Source organism: Raphanus sativus, chromosome 2 (assembly GCF_000801105.2).
Source record: "Raphanus sativus cultivar WK10039 chromosome 2, ASM80110v3, whole genome shotgun sequence".
Lineage (NCBI taxonomy): Eukaryota > Viridiplantae > Streptophyta > Magnoliopsida > Brassicales > Brassicaceae > Raphanus > Raphanus sativus.
Genome location: NC_079512.1, coordinates 19,173,240 through 19,198,248, shown reverse-complemented (window position 1 = coordinate 19,198,248; position 25,009 = coordinate 19,173,240). Strand labels below are relative to the sequence as shown.

At 34.2% G+C, this 25,009-nt stretch overlaps 5 protein-coding genes across 6 annotated transcripts; 4 read left to right on the top strand and 1 right to left on the bottom strand.

Moving 5' to 3' along the window:
- The first annotated feature begins 201 nt into the window (after positions 1–201).
- On the top strand, positions 202–1,389 carry LOC108840137 (uncharacterized). The gene has a single exon (XM_018612965.2). The coding sequence runs from the start codon at positions 240–242 to the stop codon at positions 1,083–1,085; it is 846 nt and encodes a 281-aa protein (XP_018468467.1). The 5' UTR covers positions 202–239; the 3' UTR covers positions 1,086–1,389.
- A 7,197-nt stretch (positions 1,390–8,586) lies between these two features.
- On the top strand, positions 8,587–9,959 carry LOC108817272 (uncharacterized). Its single transcript, XM_018589924.2, has 2 exons — positions 8,587–9,130; positions 9,696–9,959. The coding sequence occupies exons 1-2, from the start codon at positions 8,651–8,653 to the stop codon at positions 9,738–9,740; spliced, it is 525 nt and encodes a 174-aa protein (XP_018445426.1). The 5' UTR covers positions 8,587–8,650; the 3' UTR covers positions 9,741–9,959.
- A 327-nt stretch (positions 9,960–10,286) lies between these two features.
- LOC108817262 (chaperonin-like RbcX protein 2, chloroplastic) lies at positions 10,287–12,002 on the top strand. Of its 2 annotated transcripts, none has more exons than XM_057002478.1 (5): positions 10,287–10,713; positions 10,779–10,870; positions 10,951–11,008; positions 11,501–11,566; positions 11,648–12,002. In XM_057002478.1, the coding sequence occupies exons 1-5, from the start codon at positions 10,441–10,443 to the stop codon at positions 11,720–11,722; spliced, it is 564 nt and encodes a 187-aa protein (XP_056858458.1). In that variant the 5' UTR covers positions 10,287–10,440; the 3' UTR covers positions 11,723–12,002. The 2 variants fall into 2 exon arrangements, with proteins under 2 accessions (XP_056858458.1, XP_018445413.2); XM_018589911.2 differs by having other exon boundaries at positions 10,289–10,713; positions 11,668–12,002.
- Positions 12,003–16,632: 4,630 nt separating this feature from the next.
- On the top strand, positions 16,633–22,795 carry LOC108842446 (uncharacterized). Its single transcript, XM_018615363.2, has 20 exons — positions 16,633–17,964; positions 18,145–18,348; positions 18,432–18,536; positions 18,629–18,694; positions 18,774–18,938; positions 19,053–19,127; positions 19,201–19,355; positions 19,608–19,743; positions 19,826–19,895; positions 20,032–20,159; positions 20,236–20,292; positions 20,515–20,700; positions 20,791–20,883; positions 21,214–21,299; positions 21,390–21,456; positions 21,533–21,599; positions 21,691–21,827; positions 21,932–22,023; positions 22,108–22,174; positions 22,269–22,795. The coding sequence occupies exons 1-20, from the start codon at positions 16,738–16,740 to the stop codon at positions 22,428–22,430; spliced, it is 3,345 nt and encodes a 1,114-aa protein (XP_018470865.1). The 5' UTR covers positions 16,633–16,737; the 3' UTR covers positions 22,431–22,795.
- A 1,379-nt stretch (positions 22,796–24,174) lies between these two features.
- Positions 24,175–24,865, bottom strand: LOC108841340 (repetitive proline-rich cell wall protein 1-like). Its single transcript, XM_018614106.2, has one exon. It carries the CDS (start codon positions 24,772–24,774, stop codon positions 24,424–24,426), a length of 351 nt encoding a protein of 116 aa, XP_018469608.1. The 5' UTR covers positions 24,775–24,865; the 3' UTR covers positions 24,175–24,423.
- Positions 24,866–25,009: the final 144 nt, after the last annotated feature.

Here is a 25,009-nt window from a genome sequence, read left to right as displayed (position 1 = left end):
AGCTTAAACTTACAAGTTACTTGAGATCGATTTTATAAAAAAATGTTCAAATCTAATCGTGTCTTCTCACTTGCCTTACACCTACAATGACTAGACTGTACACAAAGCATCATAATTCTTGAAGTAAAATCAAGATCTTTGCTCATTCAACTGTTATTATACTCATCTTCACTTCATTCATCTTTCCCCAAGTTATATTTATAGATACCCTCCATAATCTGAACCATCAAAGCTTCAACATGGGAACATTGGTGGGTCACATCGTACCAGGATTTTTCTTCTTTGCACTTGGTCTATGGCACCTCTTTAACCACATCAAACTATATTCTCTACATCCAAACTCATACATATCATGTGTATGGTTTCCCCTTTCCAAACCAAGATATTTAGAGCCTCTCTTGATCATTATAGCCTCCTCACTTTCCATTTCTGTGGAACTCTTTCTTGGCCAAAAAAATCACCAACCATTTGATCCCAATGACGGAACTATCCCGTCAAACCATCTTCATAACTTTGAACACTCTTGCATCTCTATCACCTTCATCACCTATGCAGCTTTTGCCATCGTCTTTGACAAAATAAGACCAATGGCTCACAGGGACCTCATCAACTTGATTGCAGCCCTCGCGTTCGCCCAACAACTCTTTCTCTTCCATTTCCACTCGTCCGACCATACGGGCGTCGAGGGCCACTACCATTTGTTGTTACAGCTAGTGGTTTTTGTCTCTTTGGTAACAACACTCTTGGGGATCGCCTTGCCAAGTAGCTTCTTGGTGAGTTTTGTTCGGTCACTTAGTATTTCTTTCCAAGGAATATGGCTCATGTCAATGGCTTGCATGCTTTGGACGCCAAGTCTGGTTCCCAAGGATTGTTTTCTTCACATTGAAGAGGGTAAACATACCATTAGATGCTCAAGCGTCAAAGCTCTTCATAGAGCATTATCATTGGTTAATATCCAATTCAGCGGGTTTCTGGTGGTTGTGACCATCTTTGCAATGTGGTTTTATATTTTTTTGCAAAGGATCTATGGTGAGACAATTGAATATTCTGAGCTTCGAACAAAGGAATCCAAAGACGTGATGTGACCATGGTTGATGAGGTTCATTATTCTGAGTCACAAAATGAATTTAAGTCACTAGCTTCTTCGGAAAACTACCAACTTCTCACGATGTTTTAAGTATTCCAATTAAGATAGCTTGACCATGGATTCATGGGAATATATAGACTTATTATGTGTTTTATTAAAGTAACACTAAAAGTTCAGGTGGAAGACAATCCATATAAGTTTACAAAAAAAAAAAAAAAAGACAATCCATATATGTACAGTGTGTTGTAAATATATGAGCGTGCTGTAATCTAATATATACAGATGGATATATTCTATTAAAACCGAACTACAAAATAATATTAACCTATTTTAAATAGTTTCTTACAGATTTTCATTATTTTTAATTTATTGTTACCATTTCATTTAATGTATTCTAATTAATTCGACAATATTTATTACAAAGTAAAAAACCAGAACTTAAATATGTTAAAGTGTTTGATCACATCCTTTTTTTTTACTATTCTTAACTATTTTATTAGTAGTATTTACTATAATAATTCAACATCATTTATTTTACATGTCAACAATAATGATTTCATAAGTTTAAATGATTTTTTTTTGTGACAAAAATTCAAATCAGTTAATAAATTTTCTTTTTTTTGCTACAAAACCAGTTAGACATTTGCATCCAAGTAGGGGTGGGCGTTCAGATATACTCATAAAAATCCTGTTTATCATATTCCCAAAAAAGTATGATTTATCATACACCAATTATCAGTATAAAATGGAGAGTGTTATTTTATCCTGAAAATGAAAACATCATGTTTACGTTACGTGTGGGATAGTGTTATTTTGTACAAAAATGTTACTTAATTTTTACTGAAATTTAAATATGTTTAAAGTTCAATAATAATTTTAAAATAAATTAACTTCAGTTGACAAAAACATTAATTTCATAAATAATTTTATTTATCTTAAATATTATTAATTAAATAACTATAATTTAAAAATATAAAGAAAATAGTTGCTGATAGAAAAGAAGTTTAAAATACGTCAAATTGGATTTAGCATTTAGTGACTATTGTTTAAATTTTATTATTTAGGGTGCTGAGTTAGGTTTATAAATTTTCAAAAAAGTTTTATAAAAATTTGATGAGATTATATTACATCTGTTTTCTTTGCAACATGTAGAAAATCATTGATAACTTTTCTTACATGGAGCCACAAATCACGTAAATTTGTTGTTAAAGTAGTTAAGTTTCATTTCAAATTTTACAATACTATAACTATAACTAAGTTAAATTATCGATCTTTCCATTGCTGAATTTGCGTGAACATGGCTCTATATAAGGTAAGCTGAAAGACAAAGTCTTTTTATTTACAGCAAATTGCGTGATCAATAGGCTATATGGTATGTTAAAGAAATTTGAGCGATATTTTTAGAGCACAAGTTTTGGTAAATTGATTTGTGATTATTTTATATAACTAATCAAATAAGAATCAATACTATTAAAACAGAAGGCCTTTTTTTGAGGTGTCCTTCTGTTTCAACAATATTTACCATTATATGCCACTGCATTTATTTTTAATCATATGCTTCCTTTTAATTATTGATAATAATCCACGGCAACTTTAATTCCAACTTCACGTTTAATTCCTTTCCCTTTTGCATCATATGTCATCCCATAGTTGTGAACATCTGAGTTATTCATTTTATAATAATTGTATTGATTGTACAGAAGTCAGTCCATCGATCTTCATTCTTATAAAGTGTATTTTTAGTTTTACATGTTTAATCTTACACCATCTGGCACATTCAACACTCACAATTCAACATTTCACTGATTTCAAATTTACATACTATTATATACCAGCATAGAGCTTATTATGTTCTATGATCTATAGCACTATTCAGAATATGAGTTCTGAATCCTGTATGAAACGTAACTATATATTTGAAAGCTTCACAATTTTTTACGTATTGTATGGAATAGATTTTTTTTTTTTGTAAACCATGAATAGATTATTTTCTTCTGCAAAACTTAATACTACATCGTAATTTGGTTCATGGTTTGTCATCTTTAAGCATGATCATAACTCAATAACTTCTAATTTACAAAACCCTTAACCTCAGTATCTATTAAAAATAAACTATAAACCTACAAACATGGATAACTACCAAGATCTTTAATAACAATGCATATTACACGGCCAATCATTATATTTGCACATCTGTTTTAAAAACTAGAAAAAATAGAAAGAAGAGATTAGTGGAGTTTTCGAATATACTCTTTCGTAAAGTACCCAGCCAAGCAGTATAGTTGAATATCTTCTACATATCAATAAAAGAAAATAAGAACAATAAAATCGGAAATTTTATCACTAATATAGCATATACCACATCAGAAAACAATATATTCTTTAACTTAAATTATCTTTATCCCGAGATATGTGATCCAGCCAATCATTGTATTTGTAAATCTTCCACATATCAGTAACAGAAAATATAAACCATAAAATCGGAAGTTTTATCATTAATATCAAATATACTAAATCAGAAAAACTAATTTTTCTATAACTTAAATTAGATTGATTCGCAAGATATGTGATTTTATGAAAATATATTCAGTAACAGAAAATAGAAACTCACGCGTTAACCCTTCTTATATATACGTTGAAACCATCTTCCGAAACTCAAAGCAACACGTTCGTTTCTTAAAGAAATAGAGCATATACTGTCTTCCAAACAAAAGACAGAAGTTTCTTCATGACGTTTCTGTTGGAGAATGAAGATTGCTATAACAACTAATAGGCGGTGATATTCAGAGTGGCATCTAGAAGTTTCTTCATGACGTTTCTATTGGAGAACGGAGGTTGTCATAACAATTAATAGGCGGTAATATTCAGAGTGACATCTAGAAGAAGATTTGAAAGTTCTGACATTGACAATAAAAACAAACCTCATATTTATTTTATGTTTTTAGTTTTTTTTTATATATTAAATGATATATTTGTAATATTAAAATATAAATTTAGATTAAAAATAATATAGAAATATATATGATGTTGTTGTTTATTTTTAGAGTTTGACCCGTGACCATATAAATTTTTTTTTTTCACATTAAATATTTTTCTTTGTACTAATGGTGTATATATATATATATATAATTTGTAAATTAAAATGTACTACATAATTTTTCATATCAATACTATTAAAACAGAAATTTCTTTTTTGAGGTGTCCTTCTGTTTCAAGATTATTTACCATTATGTGTAACTAAATTATTTTAAACATATGTTTTTATTTAAATCATAATTAAATCTATTTAGTCCTAACAGAATCTATTTAATCCAACAATATTTAATTTTGATTTTTTAAAAAATAACTGAACAACAATAGAATCTCATATTTTAAATAACCCTTTATTTTAGGATTCATTTGTTTGTTGTATAATTGTTTTGTTCTATTTTGCAAACTTAAAATATTTCAGTATATTATTTACATCCGAAATTAAATAAAAACTAAGTGAAACAAAATTTTCAATATTTAAAAAATATTTATATGTGTTGAAATTATCATTTAAAATGACCACATAAATGTTATTTTTAACTTTAAACAAAAAAACTACAAAGATCGCATTTTCTAAACAAATTTTTAAAATTAAGCAAAATAGTAACATATAAAATGACGCCTTTTTTAGTTTCCATTGAATTGATTTAGTATTTTCAAGTGTACCATTACTTTTATTAGTTATAAACCATTTTAATTATTTTAAAACAAAACAATATATTTGTATTATTAGAAGATCTCTTAGATATTTAAGATTCCATGATTCTTTTAATCATTTAAAACTATACCAACAAATGTGGGCCATTTAAATTTTTATACAAACTACTTCCCACAAAACATTACTAAACGAATTGACATCTTTTTATTCTAACATCTATATACTATTAAATTAGAAACATGACCTATTAATATATGTTTAGTCCAATAAAATAATCACATAATACATATTTATAAAAATAAGCGATAATATTTTGTAATGTATCTAAATATATATTTTGTAACCACTAATTTAGTTCCTTAATAGTAGGGATTCCCTAACAATAATTAATAAGTAAAACTGTCGACTGACATTAGTTCCGTAACATACATTTTCTTATGTAATGCTATATCATCATATTATTATTATTTTTTTAAAAAATCATATCACCCTGATATAGATACAACTAAATCCTAAATTGATTAAAACAAATTGGGTTATGAACTTTAATATAGGCTTTGTTTTTTTATGTCGTTAAGAAACCTGAAAACTTTGATAAATCTAATAATCTTAAGAAATTGGATTACACAATTTAAGTTACATATCTTCAGCAACATAAATATTAATACTTCAAATTATAGTGAATATTCTTGGTTATTTTTTTTATAACAAGTTATAATATTGTTAGTGAATATATATTAAAATATAAAATGAATTTTATAATATATTTAGTTATAACATTTAAATTTTAAAATTTAAAATTTAAAATACTTTTAGAAAATATTTTTACATTTATTTATCTACAACCATCTGCAACCGCAAATATTATCCGAAGTCATTTTTTAATTTTAAAAGTGTGGAACAATTTTTGAAACAAATTATAATGTTTTGTGATCATTGCAAAACGTTAAAAATGTTATCTTAATACAACTGCAAAAAGAAGTTGAAGATGTTTTTATTTATATTTTACAACATAAAGAGGGATGATAACAAATATGTTGTATTCACGGGTGAGAAAATAATATAAATTATTTTTTCGTACCAATTAGTAACACAGGTTTCTTGTGAATTTTATTTTATTATATTTTACAACATATATATACAGTGGACTATTATAAAATTATAATAGCTAACTGATAACAAAAATAAACTAATTCAAATCAAACAATTAGTTTTGTTAATACATTCATAATCTACAAATCATATCATCTTTTTATGACAACTGAAAATTTAACTTCCTAATCAGAATACAAACAGATTCTAATAATAGAACTAAAAAAAATTAAAAAATAAAAGTTGCGTATTGGTTCAACCAATGGTTTAACTGATAGGCTGTGTTCTGTGCGTTATTTAATATATAAAATCATATCATATATTTTTATGAAAACTAAAAATTTAACTTCCTAATTAGAATACAAACAGATTCTAACAATATAACTAAAAAATTAATAATAAAAAGTTACGTATTGGTTCAACCCGTTATTTAACTGGTAGCCGGGTCCTTAGTTTTAGCAGATTTTTGTAGGTTTTACTGGATTATTAAATAATATTTTTTTCATAAAACTCAAACCGGATTACATACTTGATAACCGAATTTATCTATTTAACTGCGGGTCCAGTTCGGGTTTCAAAACACTAGATACAAGTGTATAGCTATGCAACATCAAAAATTCAATAAAAGTATCAAAACTTTTTACTAATAATTTTTTAAAAATGGTATACACATATATGATTACAAAAAACATAAAAATTAAATTTCTAGAAAAACCTAAAAAATAAAATATACCCGCCCTCTCAAAGGGCGGGTCAAAATCTAGTTAATGATTTAAAATCTAATTCCTCTTCATCGTGTATATAAATAGGTGCTACTTGAACACATCCACTCTTCACAATCTTCTTCCCAAACCTTCATTACATATTTTTAATAGGATTGCAAACGAATAGTTTTGAAGACATTTTTTCACAGCAGTTGTGGTTGTTTGAGTTATTATTTATTTTCTTATAGTTTGTTCTTTTCATATTTTTTATTCTATTGACTTGTTTCATTTTATCTTATATTCATAATTTACATTATGAAAACAAATTTTTTTGCCTATGTTTCGTTTTTGCACGGGAAGAATAACTAATTTTATATATGTTTTTGCTTACTCATATATATTTCCTTCGATGATCCATATTTCAACTATACACAACCAATAAAACAAATTAGAATAAAAGCCGAAGCTTACCTTATATAAACATATACAATTTCGTTCAATCATTCAGTATATAACATGTAATATTGTGATTTTACATTTTTAATACTCATAAATTAAAAGTTATAGTTTTTTTGGTCCATTCATCCTGCCCTGTATAATGTTACATTTGCAACGGATTGTTCTCAACTGGTAAAGATGGTTTCGGAACCTGAAGAATGGCCGGCTTTTGCAAGTTATTTAGAAGACATCAGGAGTCTTAAAAAGAGTTTCCATAGCTCAGAGATTATTCATATACCAAGGACGCAAAACATTATGGCGGATCGCTTAGCACGTGGTGTGAGGCAACAATCGTCGTTTACGGTCCATATGGATACAGAGCAACCAGTTTGGTTTACAGATTCTACATGAGTCTGTAATGCTGTTGACAAAAAAAAAAAATCCTGCCCTGTATAAGCAGGTTTTTTTTTTCATCTAAAGAAATATATTAAAGGGTCTAAGCCCATAACCGAATTACAACCAAAAGCCCGATACACTGGGCAAATAGAACAACCAACAAGGGCCTAAAAGCCCAAAAAGAAACTAAAGCAGAAGACATCACACGTCTCTCCACTCGCCAAACCCGCCCACACGGTACTCTCAACCAACACCCGCTCCGCACGTCACACTCATCGCCTCGAGATCCGAAACATCACATCGAGATCTAGTACATCGAGGCTTACCGGAGAAGACGAAACCACCACCGTTTCGTCGGATCTCGACGGAGCTTGAGCGACGGACCTCATACGCTTTTCGCCGGACTCGTCCCAGAAACACCACCACATGCACCTTCATCATCTGAACAAACTTCCACCGGAGAACGATTGTCGACTCATCTCGCAATCTCGTCCGGTCGCCAAGTATTCAGATCAGAGATTAAAACCAGATCAACATAGATCCTCTTCCTAGCCGTGGTTTCAACTTCGGAGAGCTTCCATCAACTCCGTTGATATCTCATCCACAAGCGAACCGACAGCTAGAGGAATAGAAGGTCACGAGAACATCAAAACTCAAAGAAGTTACCCTGAAGCCGACGACGCAGAGTTGAAGAAACCTCTACCTCCCGGAAGCTTAAGCGGCGACAGCGGAGTTGAATTAACCTCAACCCCCCGTAACTTTTGCCGGCGTCAACGGAGCTTTATGAGCCCCCGCCTCCCGAAACCCTAAAATCAACCTTAAAAAGCAAAACAAAAAGAAAAAATAGAATCCTCTCCCTCTCAGACCAAGACGTATAGGTAGCTACTGGAAAAGAAAAAACACTACCGGACCGACGGTGGCTGAAGGAGCCTACCCCGTCGGCCAGAACTAAAATTCTCGGCGGTCTCTCTCTTCTCTCTCTTCTCTCTCTCGTTGCTGAACCGGTGTACTCGTATAAACGGGTTATATCACCTAGTATATTATATCAGTATAAATTTGCTCATATTTGTCAAATTGTATTGGGCTTCGGGTTTTTTTGTACTGTGTTCTTATTGGGCTTTCATTTTAATGAAGATAAATGGGCCGAAAAGAGTTGAATTTACGTGCCAACAATCAACGGAAGAGAAACCATCAAAATCTTCAGAAGTCTCTCTCTCTCCTTCTTCTCCATCCTCCAACAGAGCTATGGCCCTCCACCGCTTCTTCTTCTTCTTCTCTCTCACCCTCCTCACCACGACGACCCTCTCCCTCTTCGAACCCGACCCGGATTCGATCTCCACCGTCTACGAACTCCTCCCCAAGTACGGCCTCCCAAGCGGCCTCTTGCCGGACTCCGTCACCAAATTCACCCTCTCGGACGACGGCCGATTCGTCGTCTACTTGGCCAAGTCCTGCGAAATCGAATTCGACTACCGCGTCCGCTACGAGGAGACCGTATCCGGACGGATTAGCTACGGATCCATCACCGAGCTGAAGGGTATCCAGGTGAAGCGGCTGTTTATCTGGTTGGACGTCGACGAGATCAAGGTCGATCTACCTCCCACGGATTCGATCTACTTCAAGGTTGGGTTTATCAATAAGAAGCTTGGTATTGACCAGTTCAAGACTGTGCATTCTTGCGGCGTCTCTGGGTCTTGTGGAGGTTCTTGGAAGAGTTTTCTCCAGGTGAAAATTGATTTCTTTGACCTAATGTGATCTTGCGTTTCTGGGTTTTTGAAATTTATCTCAAAGTTGCCAACTTTATGGAGTTTTGATCGATGATATGATTTGAATTTTCGGACTTTTTGGTAATAATGAATCAGTTTACGCCATGATGTACAGATGGCAGCTTATGGGTTTTGTGTAGGGAAAGACTTGCTGGATTTTTTTAAATTGTTTCCTCCTAACTTTGTTGGATGCTTGGGATTGTAAATGACCATCATCTAAGCTTTCCTTTAAACCAATCCAACCACAAAGGGTAAAAGCAAAGACCTTGGGAAATGGCCTGGTTTTTTGCTTCTCTTTTTTGCTCTTTTAGCTCGTATTGGTAGTAGCTTACTAGGTAGCTGATAGACCTGAAATGCTGTTTTGTTAGAATGGTATTCACAAGACTCGATCAAGTGTTGTGATTTTGGTGTGATTTCTCTCGAGTGTTTATTGCCTTGGCTCCTTTTCAAACCAGCCAACTCTCAAAGTGATGAGGTACCTGTTACTAACAGAACTTTTTTGTTTTCCTCTCTGAAAAGGGCAGCTTCCAGGAATGATGAATGAAGCTGAGATGCTCATCACCGAGTAATTACTCTCAACAATCACTCAACGCCACAACTTTGGAGTTAGAGTGTCAGTCAACTTTGTAGTTTGTACAGATACGTTCCCACGAAATGTCAGATATTTCCGTTATGCAAGTCTTGTTTCCACAAAAAAATTAGAAAAACTGTATCTATACAAGATGACTAAATGTTTCCCAGTTCGTTCCTCATCACCACAATAGACTCTGGCCGTTTCAATTTCCCAACTACTAGTAGCTATGTTATGTATGTCATAATAACTAAATGGAAGATGCATTCAAGTAACACACACGTTTGAGTTGGAGACCATTCACGTGTACATTGAGCTCGAACTCGTGGCTGTTGCGACTCTCTTACTTTCACATGGCCATGTGATATTCTGGTGGTTGTCCATTACTTTAGCTTTGTTTCTCATTTACGCAAGAGTTACAAGAAGACAACAAATACAAACGTGTCCACGTAAACCGGAAAGCCCACCCGGTGGTTTTCTAGTTTGCCTTTGCTTTGTTGCTTTAGGAATAAAAATATCTAAAGAACTTGTCCCTGATTTTGACTGGCTAGTATTCAACGTTCATTTTCCATCTTACACACCCAACTCGTGTTCTCCCTGTTTTTTTATTCTTACCAACTGTTTCTTGATTTCTTGAAGTTAGTTTTCCCCTTTCATCCCAAAAAGAGGGAAAAGTTTCGATCTTGTTGTTTGGAGTAATGGTGGGTGCTCTGTTTGTTGTTGGCTCATCGGTGATGGATTCATGTTTATGTCTGGATGCTCACACTAGGACCAGGAGCAAGAAGAAGATCCTTGGCAGTGCCAGTGCAAGAAAGATGGAACTAGGGAGCTCCTTTACTAGTTCAGGCATTGTTTTCAGGATTTCTTCGAAGAAGCGTGTCCCAAGGATTGCGAATCGAAGAAAGAAGCTCTTGATTGTGAGTGAGGACGTTGCTGGGAACTACGATGATACCTTCGGCGATGTCAAAACGGTGAGAAAGATTTGTTCTTGGCATGATAAAGCTTATGGCTCTCTAATCACTTTTCACTTTTGCAGAACCTTGTTAACTATTTCACGTACAAAGCTGTGAGGACGGTTCTTCATCAGCTCTACGAGATGAATCCTCCTCAATACACTTGGTTCTATAAGTGAGTTTCTTATGGCTTAGGTGATCAATTTTTTTTGGCTACTGATCTTATCTTATGTGTCTGCTTTTGTTTTACAACAGTTACGTCGTATCGAACAGACCAACCGATGGTAAACGATTCCTCCGCAAACTCGGCAAGGTAATCAAGTTTAGTTTATATCATCCTATAAGCCTAGTTGAAGAAATTAAGCAGCTCAAACTTTAACTATGGGTCTACTATTAGTTTATATCATCCTATAAGCCTAGTTGAAGAAATTAAGCAGCTCAAACTTTAACTATGGGTCTACTATTAGTTTATATCATCCTATAAGCCTAGTTGAAGAAATTAAGCAGCTCAAACTTTAACTATGGGTCTACTATTAGTTATCGTAGGACTGTTTGTAGCTGACTGTAGCTCTGGTGAGGTGGTTAAAGAGCAGTTAGTTTAGGACTCAAATGATTGTCTAGAAGGGTTTGGATGAGCCTATGTGTTGAGAGTTCTTCCTAGTTTAAGCAATTTCACAGATGTTTTTTTTTTAATATCATAATCACACTCTGTGCTGTGATATACTATGTTTGATTCAGCGTTGTTTAGAGCATGAATACAGAAACTGAATCTTTTTTTTTTAAATCTTGTCTTAACTACTTGTAGGAAAATCAGGAGCTTGCAGAAAGAGTGATGATCACGCGTCTCCACTTGTATGGCAAGTGGATCAAGGTACAATCTCCTGCGTTCCGGTTTCTAGTTATGTTCTTCCTTTACCTGCCATGTGAACCAGAAAGGACTAATCTTGTATAGTGTTGTTGTTGTATCTGTAGAAATGCGACCATGGGAAGATATACCAAGATATATCGGATGAGAACTTGGCGTTGATGCGTGAACGCCTCATGGAGACGGTGATATGGCCTTCCGATGACTCGAGCTCCGAGGTTATTGGCTGAAGAAGGCTGTGTCACAAACGCAGCATTTACTTTGCTTTCGTCAACTCGCTTCACAATTTTAGGATCTTGAGTTTCTTTTAGTTTGATTTACATATAATGAATCATTAATGATACAGTCATTGAGCATTGTGTATATCAGTATATGTATCTATTCTTTCTTGGCATGTACTATTTATGACAATAGGGAAAAAAACCTATACCCTTCTTGTGCTCGGAAACTTTCTCAGTCACTGGACATGAACATGACTTGAGAACACTTGGAGTTGTGCAAGAACTGTCACAGTTGAGATATATCTCAGCCTTGACAAAACTAGGATTGAATATATTTGATTAAAGTCAAGAGCACAGTAAGGGAAACAAAATCTCTTACTCGACTCAAAGGACATACAAGATTTCCAATAAAAGAAAACAACACCAGGGTCTGATTAATCCAATAAAAAAACAACACCAGGGTCTGATTAATTAGGTATTGATAAACCGATGTTCTTTGCAGTAGAGAAGAGCAGTCTCGTTCGCTGAGTACAAATGTCGAAATAGCAAGATAAATTATTACATTATCGATAGCTACATGCTCTCTCTTGTCCGATCATATTCATCTGGCCAGTACACACCATGACACCACCCAAATACTTGTCTTGAACAATCTTAAAGACCTATATTAGAAAAATAGATAGAACTTTTATGTCCATGGGCATCAATAGTCAGATAAATTTCACCTTAACGGCTTATCAATACTCTCACCGAGGCATATTACGTTAGAGGCAAAATTTCTATACTTTAATTTTACCTGCAGAACATACCTGAAATGCAAAAGCCACTTTCCTAGTTAAAAATTATATCCATCGCAGAAGGCAATTAACAAGTTACTCTTCAATTTATGGAAATAGATACAAGAAGAATGATCTAGAACAAACCTATCTTCTTCACTAGTCTTCTGGTCAATCTCATCAAACTTCTGTGTTAGGACTTCCGAAGCAACAGGTGAGAGAGCATGTGGGATTATTAGCGCTTTAAGCTTCTTGGGAAATAACGCTGACATGAGTTACATGATACAAGTCTGTTAGTTCGCGTCAAAAACTCTGCAAAACCAAAATGATGAAGTGCGCTAGAAGCCTTTTTGTAAACTCACTACCATTGCAAGGAGAACATCCCGAAGTTTAGATGCATCAAGATTCCAAAGCATATGCGCAACACGATCGATCATCTTCTAAACAAAGATAATACGTTCACCAGGATCTTGCTATTGTCCCTCTCTGAAGCTGGGCCTGAACAACTGGGTGAAGTGTGCTCCAGTTCTCTACTTGTATCGACCGCATTAACTTGGTCATGGACTAAGAAAATAAGCCCATGAAGTGCTTGGTAAGTAGAAAGATCTAGATCATGCAGGGGCGTTTCTGCACGTAATGTTCTGATGCCTTTAGACAGCTTCCCACCCGCCGCCCCCCAAGAGTGAGGGCTGTTCAATTGAGGTACCAGACGTTAAAAAAGCTCATGCCAGCAACTCCGACAAAAACAAGAGCTGAAAGAAGCATGCATACCGTCTGAATGTCTCACAACCTTGAGTTTGAACCTTCTCTTCTTTCTCATTATTTAGAATTGGAAACTAGACAAAAACAAATGTACAAACATGTTCAATCAAAGGGGACCAGAAGCACAAGAAAGAAAGCTGAACATCATATGAACCTGTGCTAGGTATATTTTTCAATTTTTAAATAATATTTTTCATATTTTCTTCTTAAGTTTCGTAAATGCTTTTTGATTTTAAATTTTATTTGAAATGTTTTTAATTCTTTAAAACACAATAAAAATAATTAAGTCTATTAAACATAATTACTTAGAAATTATATATTTTGTGGAACTAATTCTAAATAAATACTAATATATGGATAAAATATATTATATATAAATAAGACATAATAGATAACACAACCAATATTTTGGTTTGGCATAGTGATTGAGCATATGGTTATAACATGGTCCGAACCCAGGTTTGATGTCCTCCATCCACATATTAAAAATTATAAAAGGCAAACACCCATTAAATTCACATAAACGTCTGTTACCATTTGTCTAATGGAGATATTGTCAATGAATGGATAATCCTAAATATCTATGTTTGTGTATGAAATTTGAATATATTATATGTTGATATATATTTTAGCACATGATCCATATTTATGTACTGATCGGGATTTCAACCGTCTGTTGATGTATGAATTGGTCGATTTTCTGACTTATGACTATAAATTTAACCAAAGGTAAAGTAATTTTTTTTTCATGTAACTCGAAAAGTAATTTTTGTTTTAAGAACAAAAGTCTCCATGTTATTTAGGCTGTTTTCTTTCTTCTCTTTTTTGGGGAATTTTCAAAAATACCACTTTCAAGGTACCATTATTCATCTTTACCACCACTAAAGACACATTTTCAAAAATACCTTATTTATTAAAATGGTAAAAACTCTTATATCTTTGTTTTTATATGCTTTTCAAAATTCTAATCTCAAATTCTAAATCATAAACCTCCAATTCTAAACCCTAAACCCAAAATCTTCAACTCTAAACCCTAAACCCTAAACTATATACCCTAAATTCAATATCCTAAACCCTAAACCCTAAAGTCTAAACTATAAACCCTAAATCTTCAACTCTAAACCCTAAACTATATACCTTAAACCCTAAAACATCAAATCTTAACCCTAAATCCTAAACTTTCAAATCTAAACCCTTCATTAAAAGTAGTGGTAAAAGTGGTTAGTGTAAACATGAAAAGTGGTACTATGAAAATGGTATTTTTGGCAATTTCTCCTCTTTTTTTATCCCTTGGGTTTTTTCAGTTTATGAAATAGTTTTTTTTTGTTTTTTGACTTTCCAAAAATTATTTTTTTATCCAATCATGATTTAACAAAGTATGATTTCTAATTATTAAGAGACTAGTTTTCCATTGTTTTACTATTTTATGTCTAAGAGGTAAAATCCACATTTTTCTGGTTTCTACACACGAAAACCTTTTATTTATTTTGCAAAAAATATTAACTTAAAAAAAAACATCTACTAGATATATTTATTATACATAACACATGAATAAAAATCACAAAATAAAAAATATTCTTTAAAATTAAGTTATTGGATTTTTGTTTAGGTAAATTATTTATTTATTATTTGATTAATATTTTGTACTATAAAATTTATATAAGATTAACTAATTTGTTAGTTATTATTATCATACATTTATTACATTGTATTTTTATTATATATAAAATAAGGTTATTATTTTTATGTTAAAGTATTTGAGTTACATAAATTTTATGTATGATATCCATCTTTGAAAATGTAGGACTAAATGTGCTTTTAAAATTCAGTTATGGATATTTATTTTATAATATTTGAATCGCATAGTTTTTATTTATTTTTCATATTTTAAAATATAACCAGTTAAACAATATAACTTTTTAAAAAATCTTAGCTATTAATTGTGTATTTTGTTGGAGATATAAATTAGATGTGTGTTTCAAATGTAACTATAAGTTTTTATTTAATGATTTACTTAAAGTAAAAATTTATTATAAGTTTTTATATTAACAATAATACTATTTTGTAATTTTATTATTCATATATGATCAAAAATTAAAAACTAATATGTAAAATCCAAAAACTAAAATTTAAAAACCAGTTAAACAATCATCACCTAAATCATATTTGGTGAGATCAATTTGATGCAAGATCGAAATACATCACTTTAATCAATTACCACATTTCCATATTATTCATTTATTTACAGTAGAACCTCTATAAATTAATAATGTTGGAACTTCAAAATTTTATTAATTTATATAGATATTAATTTACAAAAAACCCTTTTAGATGTTTTTCTACTTTGAATATTTATATTTATAAAATATAAATTATATTTGATTTTACCGTGTATAAATTAATTAAGTTTTGGAAATTTGACTTTCATATTATTTTATTATATTGTTTGGTTTATATTTTTGTGTTTCATATAAGGTTTTCGATATAATTTTACTAAATATTATCAAAATATACTGAAATGTTAAGAAAAATAGGAGAATTTCATTGTGAATATAAAACCAACAATATAATGCTTAGTTTTTACTTATATGAAATGTATATATAGAAATATTATTAATTTAAGATTTTAGTGGAACCATATATTTACATAGAACTTTCTAAAAAATATTATCTTATTATTTCATCGATTTGTGTCATATTTTGAACTAGTCCAATTCAAAACCGTAAAAATTTATTAATTTATAGAAATTATTAATTTATCAAGTATTAATTTATAGATGTTCTACTGTATATAAAAAATTCATATTTTCCAAGATACTATTTTAGTTATATTTAACAAAATTTAACCGAAAATTACTTAAAATTAGCGTAAACTTTCCATTAGATCAATAGCCTAGTTCCACGTATATATATTCACTTCCATTTCCAGTTTAACAGTGGAGAAAGTCGTCCAACTGTCCAAGCATATTCCGGATAACCCAAAACCATACCAAAATCTTTTTCTTTAGACCAGGCAAAATCTTACTACATTTGAAAATGTGGACTTCATAAAAAAATCATAACTTAAATATAAAAGATATATTCCGCAAATAAAATAATAAAAGCCAACTTTTAATTATATATACTATACATAAATAGTTGGAAATACAGCTAATGACATATTATTATTACTTTACTTTTCTTCTTCTTTCCCTAATTTAATAATGGGCTACCCGCGCGGCCCACGCCAGATACCACCTCAAATCACGACTAGTAGGAAAAAAAACGGAAATAAATAATTAAAACAAATATATAATTATCTCTTCAGACCTCATCCCCTCCTCATTCCGCTTACTCTCTCTCTCTCTACTCTCGCGTCCCCTAATAAGAGGAGAGAGACAGCTTTTTAACCCTAGTTTTTCCCGCCGCCACCTTGCCAATGGCTACCGACGCGAATCAGCAAGCACAGCTCGCGATGGTCCTCGGCTCCGATACGGCGCCGTTCGAGACTCTCATCTCCCACCTCATGTCCTCCTCCAACGAGCAACGCTCCTCCGCGGAGGCTCTCTTCAATCTCGCCAAGCAGACCAATCCAGACACCCTCGCCTTGAAGCTCGCTCACCTCCTCCAGCTCTCTCCCCACCCCGAGGGCCGCGCCATGGCCGCCGTTCTCCTCCGCAAGCTCCTCACGCGGGACGACGCTTACCTCTGGCCGCGCCTCTCCCTCCCCACTCAATCCTCCCTCAAATCGTCGATGATGGCTTGCATCCAGCGCGAGGAGGCCAAATCGATCTCGAAGAAGATCTGCGACACGGTCTCCGAGCTCGCCTCCGGGATCCTCCCGGAGAACGGATGGCCGGAGCTGCTTCCGTTCGTTTTCCAGTGCGTGGCGTCCGATTCGTCGAAGCTCCAGGAGTCGGCGTTTTTGATCTTGGCGCAGCTGTCGCAGTACGTTGGGGAGACTCTGACTCCTCACATCAAACATCTACACGGCGTCTTCCTCCAATGTTTAAGTAGTAACGCCGTTAGCTCGGACGTTAAAATCGCCGCGCTTAACGCCGTGATTAGTTTCGTCCAGTGTCTATCCAACTCCACGGAGCGCGATAGGTTCCAAGACGTTTTGCCAGCGATGATCAGAACGTTGACCGAGTCCCTCAACAACGGGAACGAAGCGACCGCGCAGGAGGCGCTGGAGCTTTTCATCGAGCTGGCCGGCACCGAGCCGCGGTTCCTCAGGCGGCAGCTCGTTGACATTGTTGCCTCGATGCTTCAGATCGCTGAGGCTGAGTCTCTCGAGGAGAGTACGCGCCACCTGGCGGTTGAGTTTTTGGTGACTCTTGCTGAGGCGCGTGAGCGTGCTCCTGGGATGGTTAGAAAACTGCCTCAGTTTATTGACAGGTTGTTTGCGGCGCTGATGAAAATGCTCGAGGATATAGAGGACGATCCTGCTTGGTACAGCGCTGAGACTGAGGACGAGGACGCTGGCGAGACTAGCAACTACAGTATGGGTCAAGAGTGTTTGGATCGGTTAGCGATTGCCTTGGGAGGGAACACTATTGTTCCGGTTGCGTATCAGCAGTTTTCTGCTTACTTGGTTGCCTCTGAGTGGCAGAAACACCACGCTTCTTTGATTGCGCTTGCTCAGATTGCTGAAGGTTGCTCAAAGGTAAAATTCTTTGTGATTGCAACTGTGTTATCTGTATTGAGTAAATGTTTTTTTTAGTTTCGATGTGTTTGCTTTCAGTTGTGTGTTATAAATTATAATTGATTCTGGCCACGACTTGTTGAATACATGCATTATTTTGTGTTTTCATTTTGATATTTAATATCTTGAACTTTGATGTAGGTGATGATTAAAAATCTAGAGCAAGTGGTGTCTATGATTTTGAGCCAATTTCAAAGTCCTCATCCTCGTGTAAGGTGGGCAGCCATAAATGCGATTGGACAGTTGTCTACAGATTTGGGTCCAGATTTGCAGAACCAACATCATCAGAGAGTGCTCCCTGCGCTTGCTGCTGCTATGGATGATTTCCAGAATCCACGAGTGCAAGTTAGATATCCTAGCTAAACCTGTATTTCTGAAAACATAATCTTCTGACCTTTGCTAAAGCAGTATCGTGTAATGTCTTTTAGGCTCATGCTGCTTCAGCAGTACTCAACTTCAGTGAAAATTGTACACCTGAAATATTGGCACCTTATTTAGACGGAATTGTGAGCAAGTTGCTTGTGCTCCTACAAGTAAGTCCATTGTGCAACTTTTTTTTTACAATAAATAACTAAAACGTTTGCGCTCAGTTATTGACTTTGGATTATAATGTTGTTACAATTAGAATGGAAAGCAAATGGTGCAAGAAGGAGCTTTAACAGCTCTTGCTTCAGTTGCTGATTCATCGCAGGTATATGTGAACAAGTTATGTTTGCTTCTATTATTTTCCTCGCATGCAACTCTTTATCTGGCAATATCTGAAATTGCAGGAACACTTCCAAAAATACTATGATGTTGTCATGCCTTATCTCAAAACTATTTTGATGAACGCAACTGACAAATCAAAGCGGATGCTTCGTGCCAAATCTATGGAATGCATCAGTCTTGTTGGAATGGCAGTTGGAAAGGACAGATTTAAGGAAGATGCTAGACAGGTATCGGTCAAATCAATTTTCAAAGCTTATGGTATCTGTAAATTCCAGTCCATCTATCTATATTACTTTCATCCTATTCATATGTCATGAAACTATTTTACATGTCTTTTCCAGGTCATGGAAGTGCTTATGTCATTGCAAGGTTCTGAAATGGAGGCAGATGATCCGATAACGAGTTACATGTTACAGGTGAATTTTGGTTACAACTTGCTAGGCCTATATGGTAAATTCACTTACTTACATTTACCTTGCATTTTCATAGGCATGGGCTCGGCTTTGCAAGTGTCTAGGCCAAGAATTCCTCCCATACATGACTGTGGTGATGCCTCCTTTGCTTCAGTCAGCTCAACTTAAACCAGATGTAACAATTACATCTGCTGATTCAGAAGATGAAGCAGAGGATTCTGATGATGAAAGGTTTTAATTTTTTCTCCACTTCCGTCTGCTTGTTGTGATGTCTCTCTACCTTGCTTTAATATATCGTCTGCACTGGCATAAAAAAAGACTATTTTAATCTTGTTGTGAAAAATTGGCATGAGTAGTCTCTCTGTATTGTTTGAAGTGCAGCTTCCCCTGTATAGTTTTTTATTTTGTCTTGAGATATATAATATGCTGAGATTTCGTTCCTATTAATATGTGAAATGTTTTAATATTTTCTTTTTAATGCAGCATGGAGACAATTATCCTGGGGGACAAAAGAATAGGAATCAAAACGAGTGTCCTAGAGGAAAAAGCCACAGCTTGTAACATGCTTTGTTGCTATGCTGATGAGTTAAAAGAAGGATTTTTTCCCTGGGTTGATCAGGTTAGTATGATTAGATAACTCCATTTATTGTGAGTATCCGATATTGTTCTTGGGACTGTGTAGGCTGATTTGTATATTGTAGGTTGCACTTACACTGGTTCCTTTGCTGAAATTCTATTTTCACGAAGAAGTTAGAAGAGCTGCTGTGTCAGGTAAATCAGTAAACATATTCTTTTTTTTTCTCAACCAGTAATTCAATCTTTTTGGATTATAAACATATTGTCTATAGTCCAAACTCTTTGTTCTGTAGAGCATAATTCTAATTAATCGGATAACTTTTCTTTCTAGCCATGCCGGAACTAATGCGCTCAGCCAAACTGGCAATAGAGAAAGGACAAGCCGATGGGCGCGACATATCCTATTTGAAGCAGCTTTCTGACTACATTATCCCAGCCATGCTGGAAGCTTTGCATAAAGTTAGTGTATATTCTATTCTTTTTTCTTTTCTCTCTTTCGGCTTTGATCCATTTCTAATGATTGAATTTTATATAGGAGCCTGATACGGAGATTTGTGTCAGTATGTTGGAAGCTATCAATGAATGCTTGCAGGTAATTTTTCATTAGCAATGAAGAGAAAATTTTAAACATTCCTTATACTATGTGCCTCATGTCTCTCTCCTGCATTTCCATTTGATAATCCCTGCACTTTCTTTGGTAGTTTTGTTGTGATAGATAACTTATTTTGAATGAAGTCTTTATAACGTTCCTCTTAGAGTTAATCGTAGCATTGCATTTGGAAATGGTATCTTATGACCTGTCACTGTTTTTCAGATCTCTGGAAATCTTTTGGACGAAGGGAAAATTAGATCCATAATTGATGAGGTAAAGCAAGTTATGACAGCAAGCTCTAGTAGGAAGCAAGAGAGGGGAGAGAGGGCCCATGCTGAAGATTTTGACGCTGAAGAGGGAGAGCTTATTAAAGAGGAAAATGAGCAAGAGGAAGAAATTTTTGATCAGGTTACTTTCTATGATTCAACCCTTGTCAAGTGGAAGTATGATGAAATTATACGATCTTCAATGCTCTTACTAAAATTTGTCTACACATAGGTTGGAGAAATATTGGGAACATTGGTAAAGACTTTCAAGGCCTCGTTTCTGCCTTACTTCGATGAATTATCCTCTTATTTGACTCCTATGTGGGTAAGTGGTCGTCATCACTCAAGTCTCTTTCTTTTTGGCCCTCCATGATATTAAGTGGAGAATTTTTTATTGTCAACAGTATGTTTGCTTATGTTATTCATATTTCCTAACATATATAACTTAACTGATATATAGCACAAGTTAATAATTATAGAAACTGTTAGCACCATGGTTCAGATGAATAGACTTTCTAAATATGTGTAGTTCAGTTCAGGTGAATAGAGTTTCTAAAATATGTGGCTGTGGGCATGGCGCTTATACAATAACATCTTAGTTCGCCTTGGGTATTCTGTTTCGGTATTGATTGTGGATTGTATTCGTTGAGTTCAGGGAAGGGATAAAACAGCTGAAGAGAGAAGGATTGCAATATGCATCTTTGATGATGTTGCTGAACAGTGCCGTGACGCTGCCTTTAAGTACGGATTTGCATTCACTGGATTTTTGTACATTGCACGTTTTCAGTATCTAGTCTTCTTATGCGTTTTATTCTGCTATTTGTTTATCAGATACTATGATACTTATCTTCCATTCGTACTGGAAGCTTGCAATGACGAGAGCGCAGATGTTCGACAGGTATTAGCCTGCATTTGTGTAACTGTTGTTTCTGGAGCTGTGTACTAAATTTTATGAACTCTCTTGTTTGTTTCAGGCTGCCGTTTATGGGCTTGGTGTTTGTGCTGAGTTTGGCGGATCTGTATTCAAGCCTCTTGTCGGAGGTATGGAATATCTTCCCTCAGTAGTAGCTCTTGGGGGGTTCAATACATACTTTGGAGCTAAGTAGTTACATATGTTTTTTTGTTTCAACAGAGGCCCTGTCAAGATTGAATGTTGTGATACAGCATCCAAATGCTCGGCAGTCTGAAAATGCCATGGCATATGATAATGCTGTATCCGCTGTGGGAAAGATCTGCCAATTTCACCGTGATAGTATCGATTCTTCTCAGGTAGCTATGATAGCTAACTAGCTATGATAGCTAACTAAGACTCATCACGTATTCGTGTGGTTGTTTTTGTTGATCAACAAGTTAACTTTTTTGGGTAATATTAGGTACTTCCTGCGTGGTTGAACTGTTTGCCTATAAGTAATGATGTCATGGAAGCCAAAGTTGTTCATGATCAGCTCTGCTCAATGGTTGAGAGGTAATCAAATGGTTTAAAATCTAATATCCTTAGCCTTGTTTTTTTTAAAAAATTATTCATTGCGACTATGATTACAACTTACAGGCAAGATGTGGACCTTTTAGGCCCCAATAACCAGTATCTGCCAAAAATCTTAACAGTATTTGCTGAGGTTCGTGTAATGACGCTTCCTCTCATAGACATTTTTCACTCGTTGATCTTTTGTATTTGTTAAAGAAAACCAATGTTATGTATTGGCTGGCCAGGTGCTTACAAGGAAAGATGTGGTGACAGAAGAGACGGCAGGTCGTATGGTTAATATAATAAGGCAACTTCAGCAAACACTGCCACAATCGGCATTGGCCTCAGTATGGTCAACATTGAAACCAGAGCAGCAGGTCGCTCTCCAGTCCATGCTTTCCTCCTAAAATTCATTCCAAAAATGGGGTCTCAGTCTTGTGAGCGTCGTCAGTTTTGCATTTTATGTGTTTACTACATTTCTTTTACATTTTCAACATTTGTTTTTTTTTTGGGAGGGATGAATGGGTCTTATCTATCCTTCATACATTATGAACTGAGATGTATATTAGGAGGAAGGAGAGATTGTTAGTGAAAAGAGTGTCAACTGGGGAATGGTTCCCCCAAAATCGTAAAGGTTTGGTGTTGGCTTCTGAGTTTGGGGGAGTGATGAAGATTTTGGTGCTTATACGATAAACTGAAATGGTCTCGATTTTTTTGGAGTTTTGTTTTTGTATGCATGTGAGAATTTTGGAGGAATGATTCTTTTCTCTCATTGCCATTGTTTTTTTGGTCTTTTTTCTTGGCTTTTTTTTCAGATTGAAATTCTATTTTTGATTTTTATATCGGTCAATTTTTCGTACGTAACCACTATTGACATCCATCGGAAAAAGTGTCTATTTCAACATGAACTTTACGCGTCGTGCCTTTTTCTTCGCGAACTTTGTAGTAGTGCATATTCTACACTGAACTAAACAATTTTTTTTAAATACATGAATTTTACGCGTCGTATCTATTCTTTTATGAACTTTATAGTAGTGCGTATTTTACATTGAACTAAACAAAAATTCGAAAATACTACATAGACTTTCAAAATCGTGCTTATTTCAATATTGAGTATTAAATGTGTTAGTCATCCGTTAATTTCTCAAAACAACGTCATTTTGTATAAATTTTGTGAAATTAAAAATTAAAAATAAAATATACTCTCAAAATCATGCTTATATAAATTGACTGTCAAAGGTAATAGTCATCATTGAATTTATCAAAATCGTTTCGATAAATTAACGGATGACTAACACCTTAAACCGTCAATATATAAATAAGCACGATTTTGAGAGTCTATCTAGTATTTTTTGAAAGACTAACACTTTTGACGGTCATATATATATATTGACCGTTAAAAGTTTTAGTCATACATTAATTTATCAAAACAATGTCATTTTGGATAGATTTTGTAAAATTAAAAAAAATTAAAAAATGATGAATAGTTTCATAAAATTTAACCAAAATAAAGTCTTTTGGTAAATTAAAGGATGACTATTACATTTGACAGTTAATATATATAAGCACGGTTTTAAAAGTTTATATTTTATTTTGATTTTTAGTTTCACAAAATTTATACAAAATGACGTTGTTTTGAGAAATTAACGGATGACTAACACATTTAATACTCAATACTTAAATCGGATTAAACAGATCTAAGAAAATTGTTTAAAAGGTTTCTATAATACAAGAAGTGTTCTTGAATACGGTTCTTATTTACGTGTCTCTGAACTTTCAATAGACACGACACGTAAAGTTCATGTTGAAATAGACACTTTTTCCTACATCCATCTTCCTCAGTAGCGACATGGGACCAAGCGCCACTTGGCTTCTTCTTCGGCCAAGAAGTTGTGTGTAGCTTGTCTTTGGCATCGGGGTTGTTATATTTGGGGTTCACTATAAGCCATTGACTTGAAACAGTTCGCAATCTCATAAAGTCAACCACACCCGCACAGGAAGCCCACAAAATCGCTCAAATAGAATATAGTTAAAGGATTGATATGCCATGTATCATAAATTTTACTTCATTATGTGGCTTTTTTTTTTCTTTTTTTTTTCATTATGTGGCTTGTGTATTAAATATCTCTTTGAGAATCTGTCTAAGAAGTATTTAATCGATAAACAAAGACTGTCCATTTGATATTTAGTTAACAAGTTCTGGCACATACAATTAGAAAAGGTTAAACAAACCGATTGAACGAAGAAGCTTTAAAATCACACTGCAAACCCGCAAACCAAAGATGGAGAAACTCCGGCAAATTGCAAGACGTGAAGACAAAGTTAAGACAAATAATGCACTCGTAATGTTTCCAGGCAAACTTCCATCAAATAACAATCCATCAGCTAATTGCATGCTTCTTAACGCCTCAACAACCACCACCAAGGTTTGGAAGGAGGAGGTGGATACACTCTTCCATGTCCAGAGGGTGGTGGCGGTGGAGACCTCCTGTAGTAGTAGGCGGTTTGTGGTTTAGGAGAAGGAGGAGGAACATCAACCGGAGGTTTATACACCGGAGTAGGAGGAGCAACAGGAGGTTTATACACTGGGGTTGGAGGAGCAACAGGAGGCCTATAAACTGGAGATTGAGGAGGAGAATGCGGCTGGTAACTTGTCAATAGCTTTCTGTTGTTATTGTTGTTTCCTTTAACAACTGTGATTAAGGTTGCAAACAGACAAAATAAAGTAACGAAAAACCTTTGGGAAACCATTTTTGCCGGTTAATAGTTTTCTACTTAATGTTAAGATTCTTAAGACATACTCCATATAGTAAGCATATATATAGTAAGCTTCTTAGAGGGTTTCCACTAATCTGTGACTTTTTGTCATAATCATATTCAACTGTATATTAAGCTCAACATGTCTTCAAATTAAAGCAATAAACACGACATGTTTGTCTCTTAATAATTTCATTTTCTGTATTAAGAAATTAGAAAATGGTGCGCA

Coding starts and splice junctions, on each gene's coding strand:
- LOC108840137 (XM_018612965.2), top strand. CDS start 240: ATGGGAACATTGGTGGGTCACATCGTACCAGGATTTTTCTTCTTTGCA.
- LOC108817272 (XM_018589924.2), top strand. CDS start 8,651: ATGGCCCTCCACCGCTTCTTCTTCTTCTTCTCTCTCACCCTCCTCACC. Junction 9,131..9,695: donor CTTGGAAGAGTTTTCTCCAG/GTGAAAATTGAT, acceptor TGAAAAGGGCAG/CTTCCAGGAATGATGAATGA.
- LOC108817262 (XM_018589911.2), top strand. CDS start 10,441: ATGGTGGGTGCTCTGTTTGTTGTTGGCTCATCGGTGATGGATTCATGT. Junction 10,714..10,778: donor CCTTCGGCGATGTCAAAACG/GTGAGAAAGATT, acceptor TCACTTTTGCAG/AACCTTGTTAACTATTTCAC. Junction 10,871..10,950: donor CAATACACTTGGTTCTATAA/GTGAGTTTCTTA, acceptor GTTTTACAACAG/TTACGTCGTATCGAACAGAC.
- LOC108842446 (XM_018615363.2), top strand. CDS start 16,738: ATGGCTACCGACGCGAATCAGCAAGCACAGCTCGCGATGGTCCTCGGC. Junction 18,939..19,052: donor TTAAGGAAGATGCTAGACAG/GTATCGGTCAAA, acceptor TGTCTTTTCCAG/GTCATGGAAGTGCTTATGTC. Junction 19,356..19,607: donor GAGGATTCTGATGATGAAAG/GTTTTAATTTTT, acceptor TTTTTAATGCAG/CATGGAGACAATTATCCTGG.
- LOC108841340 (XM_018614106.2), bottom strand. CDS start 24,774: ATGGTTTCCCAAAGGTTTTTCGTTACTTTATTTTGTCTGTTTGCAACC.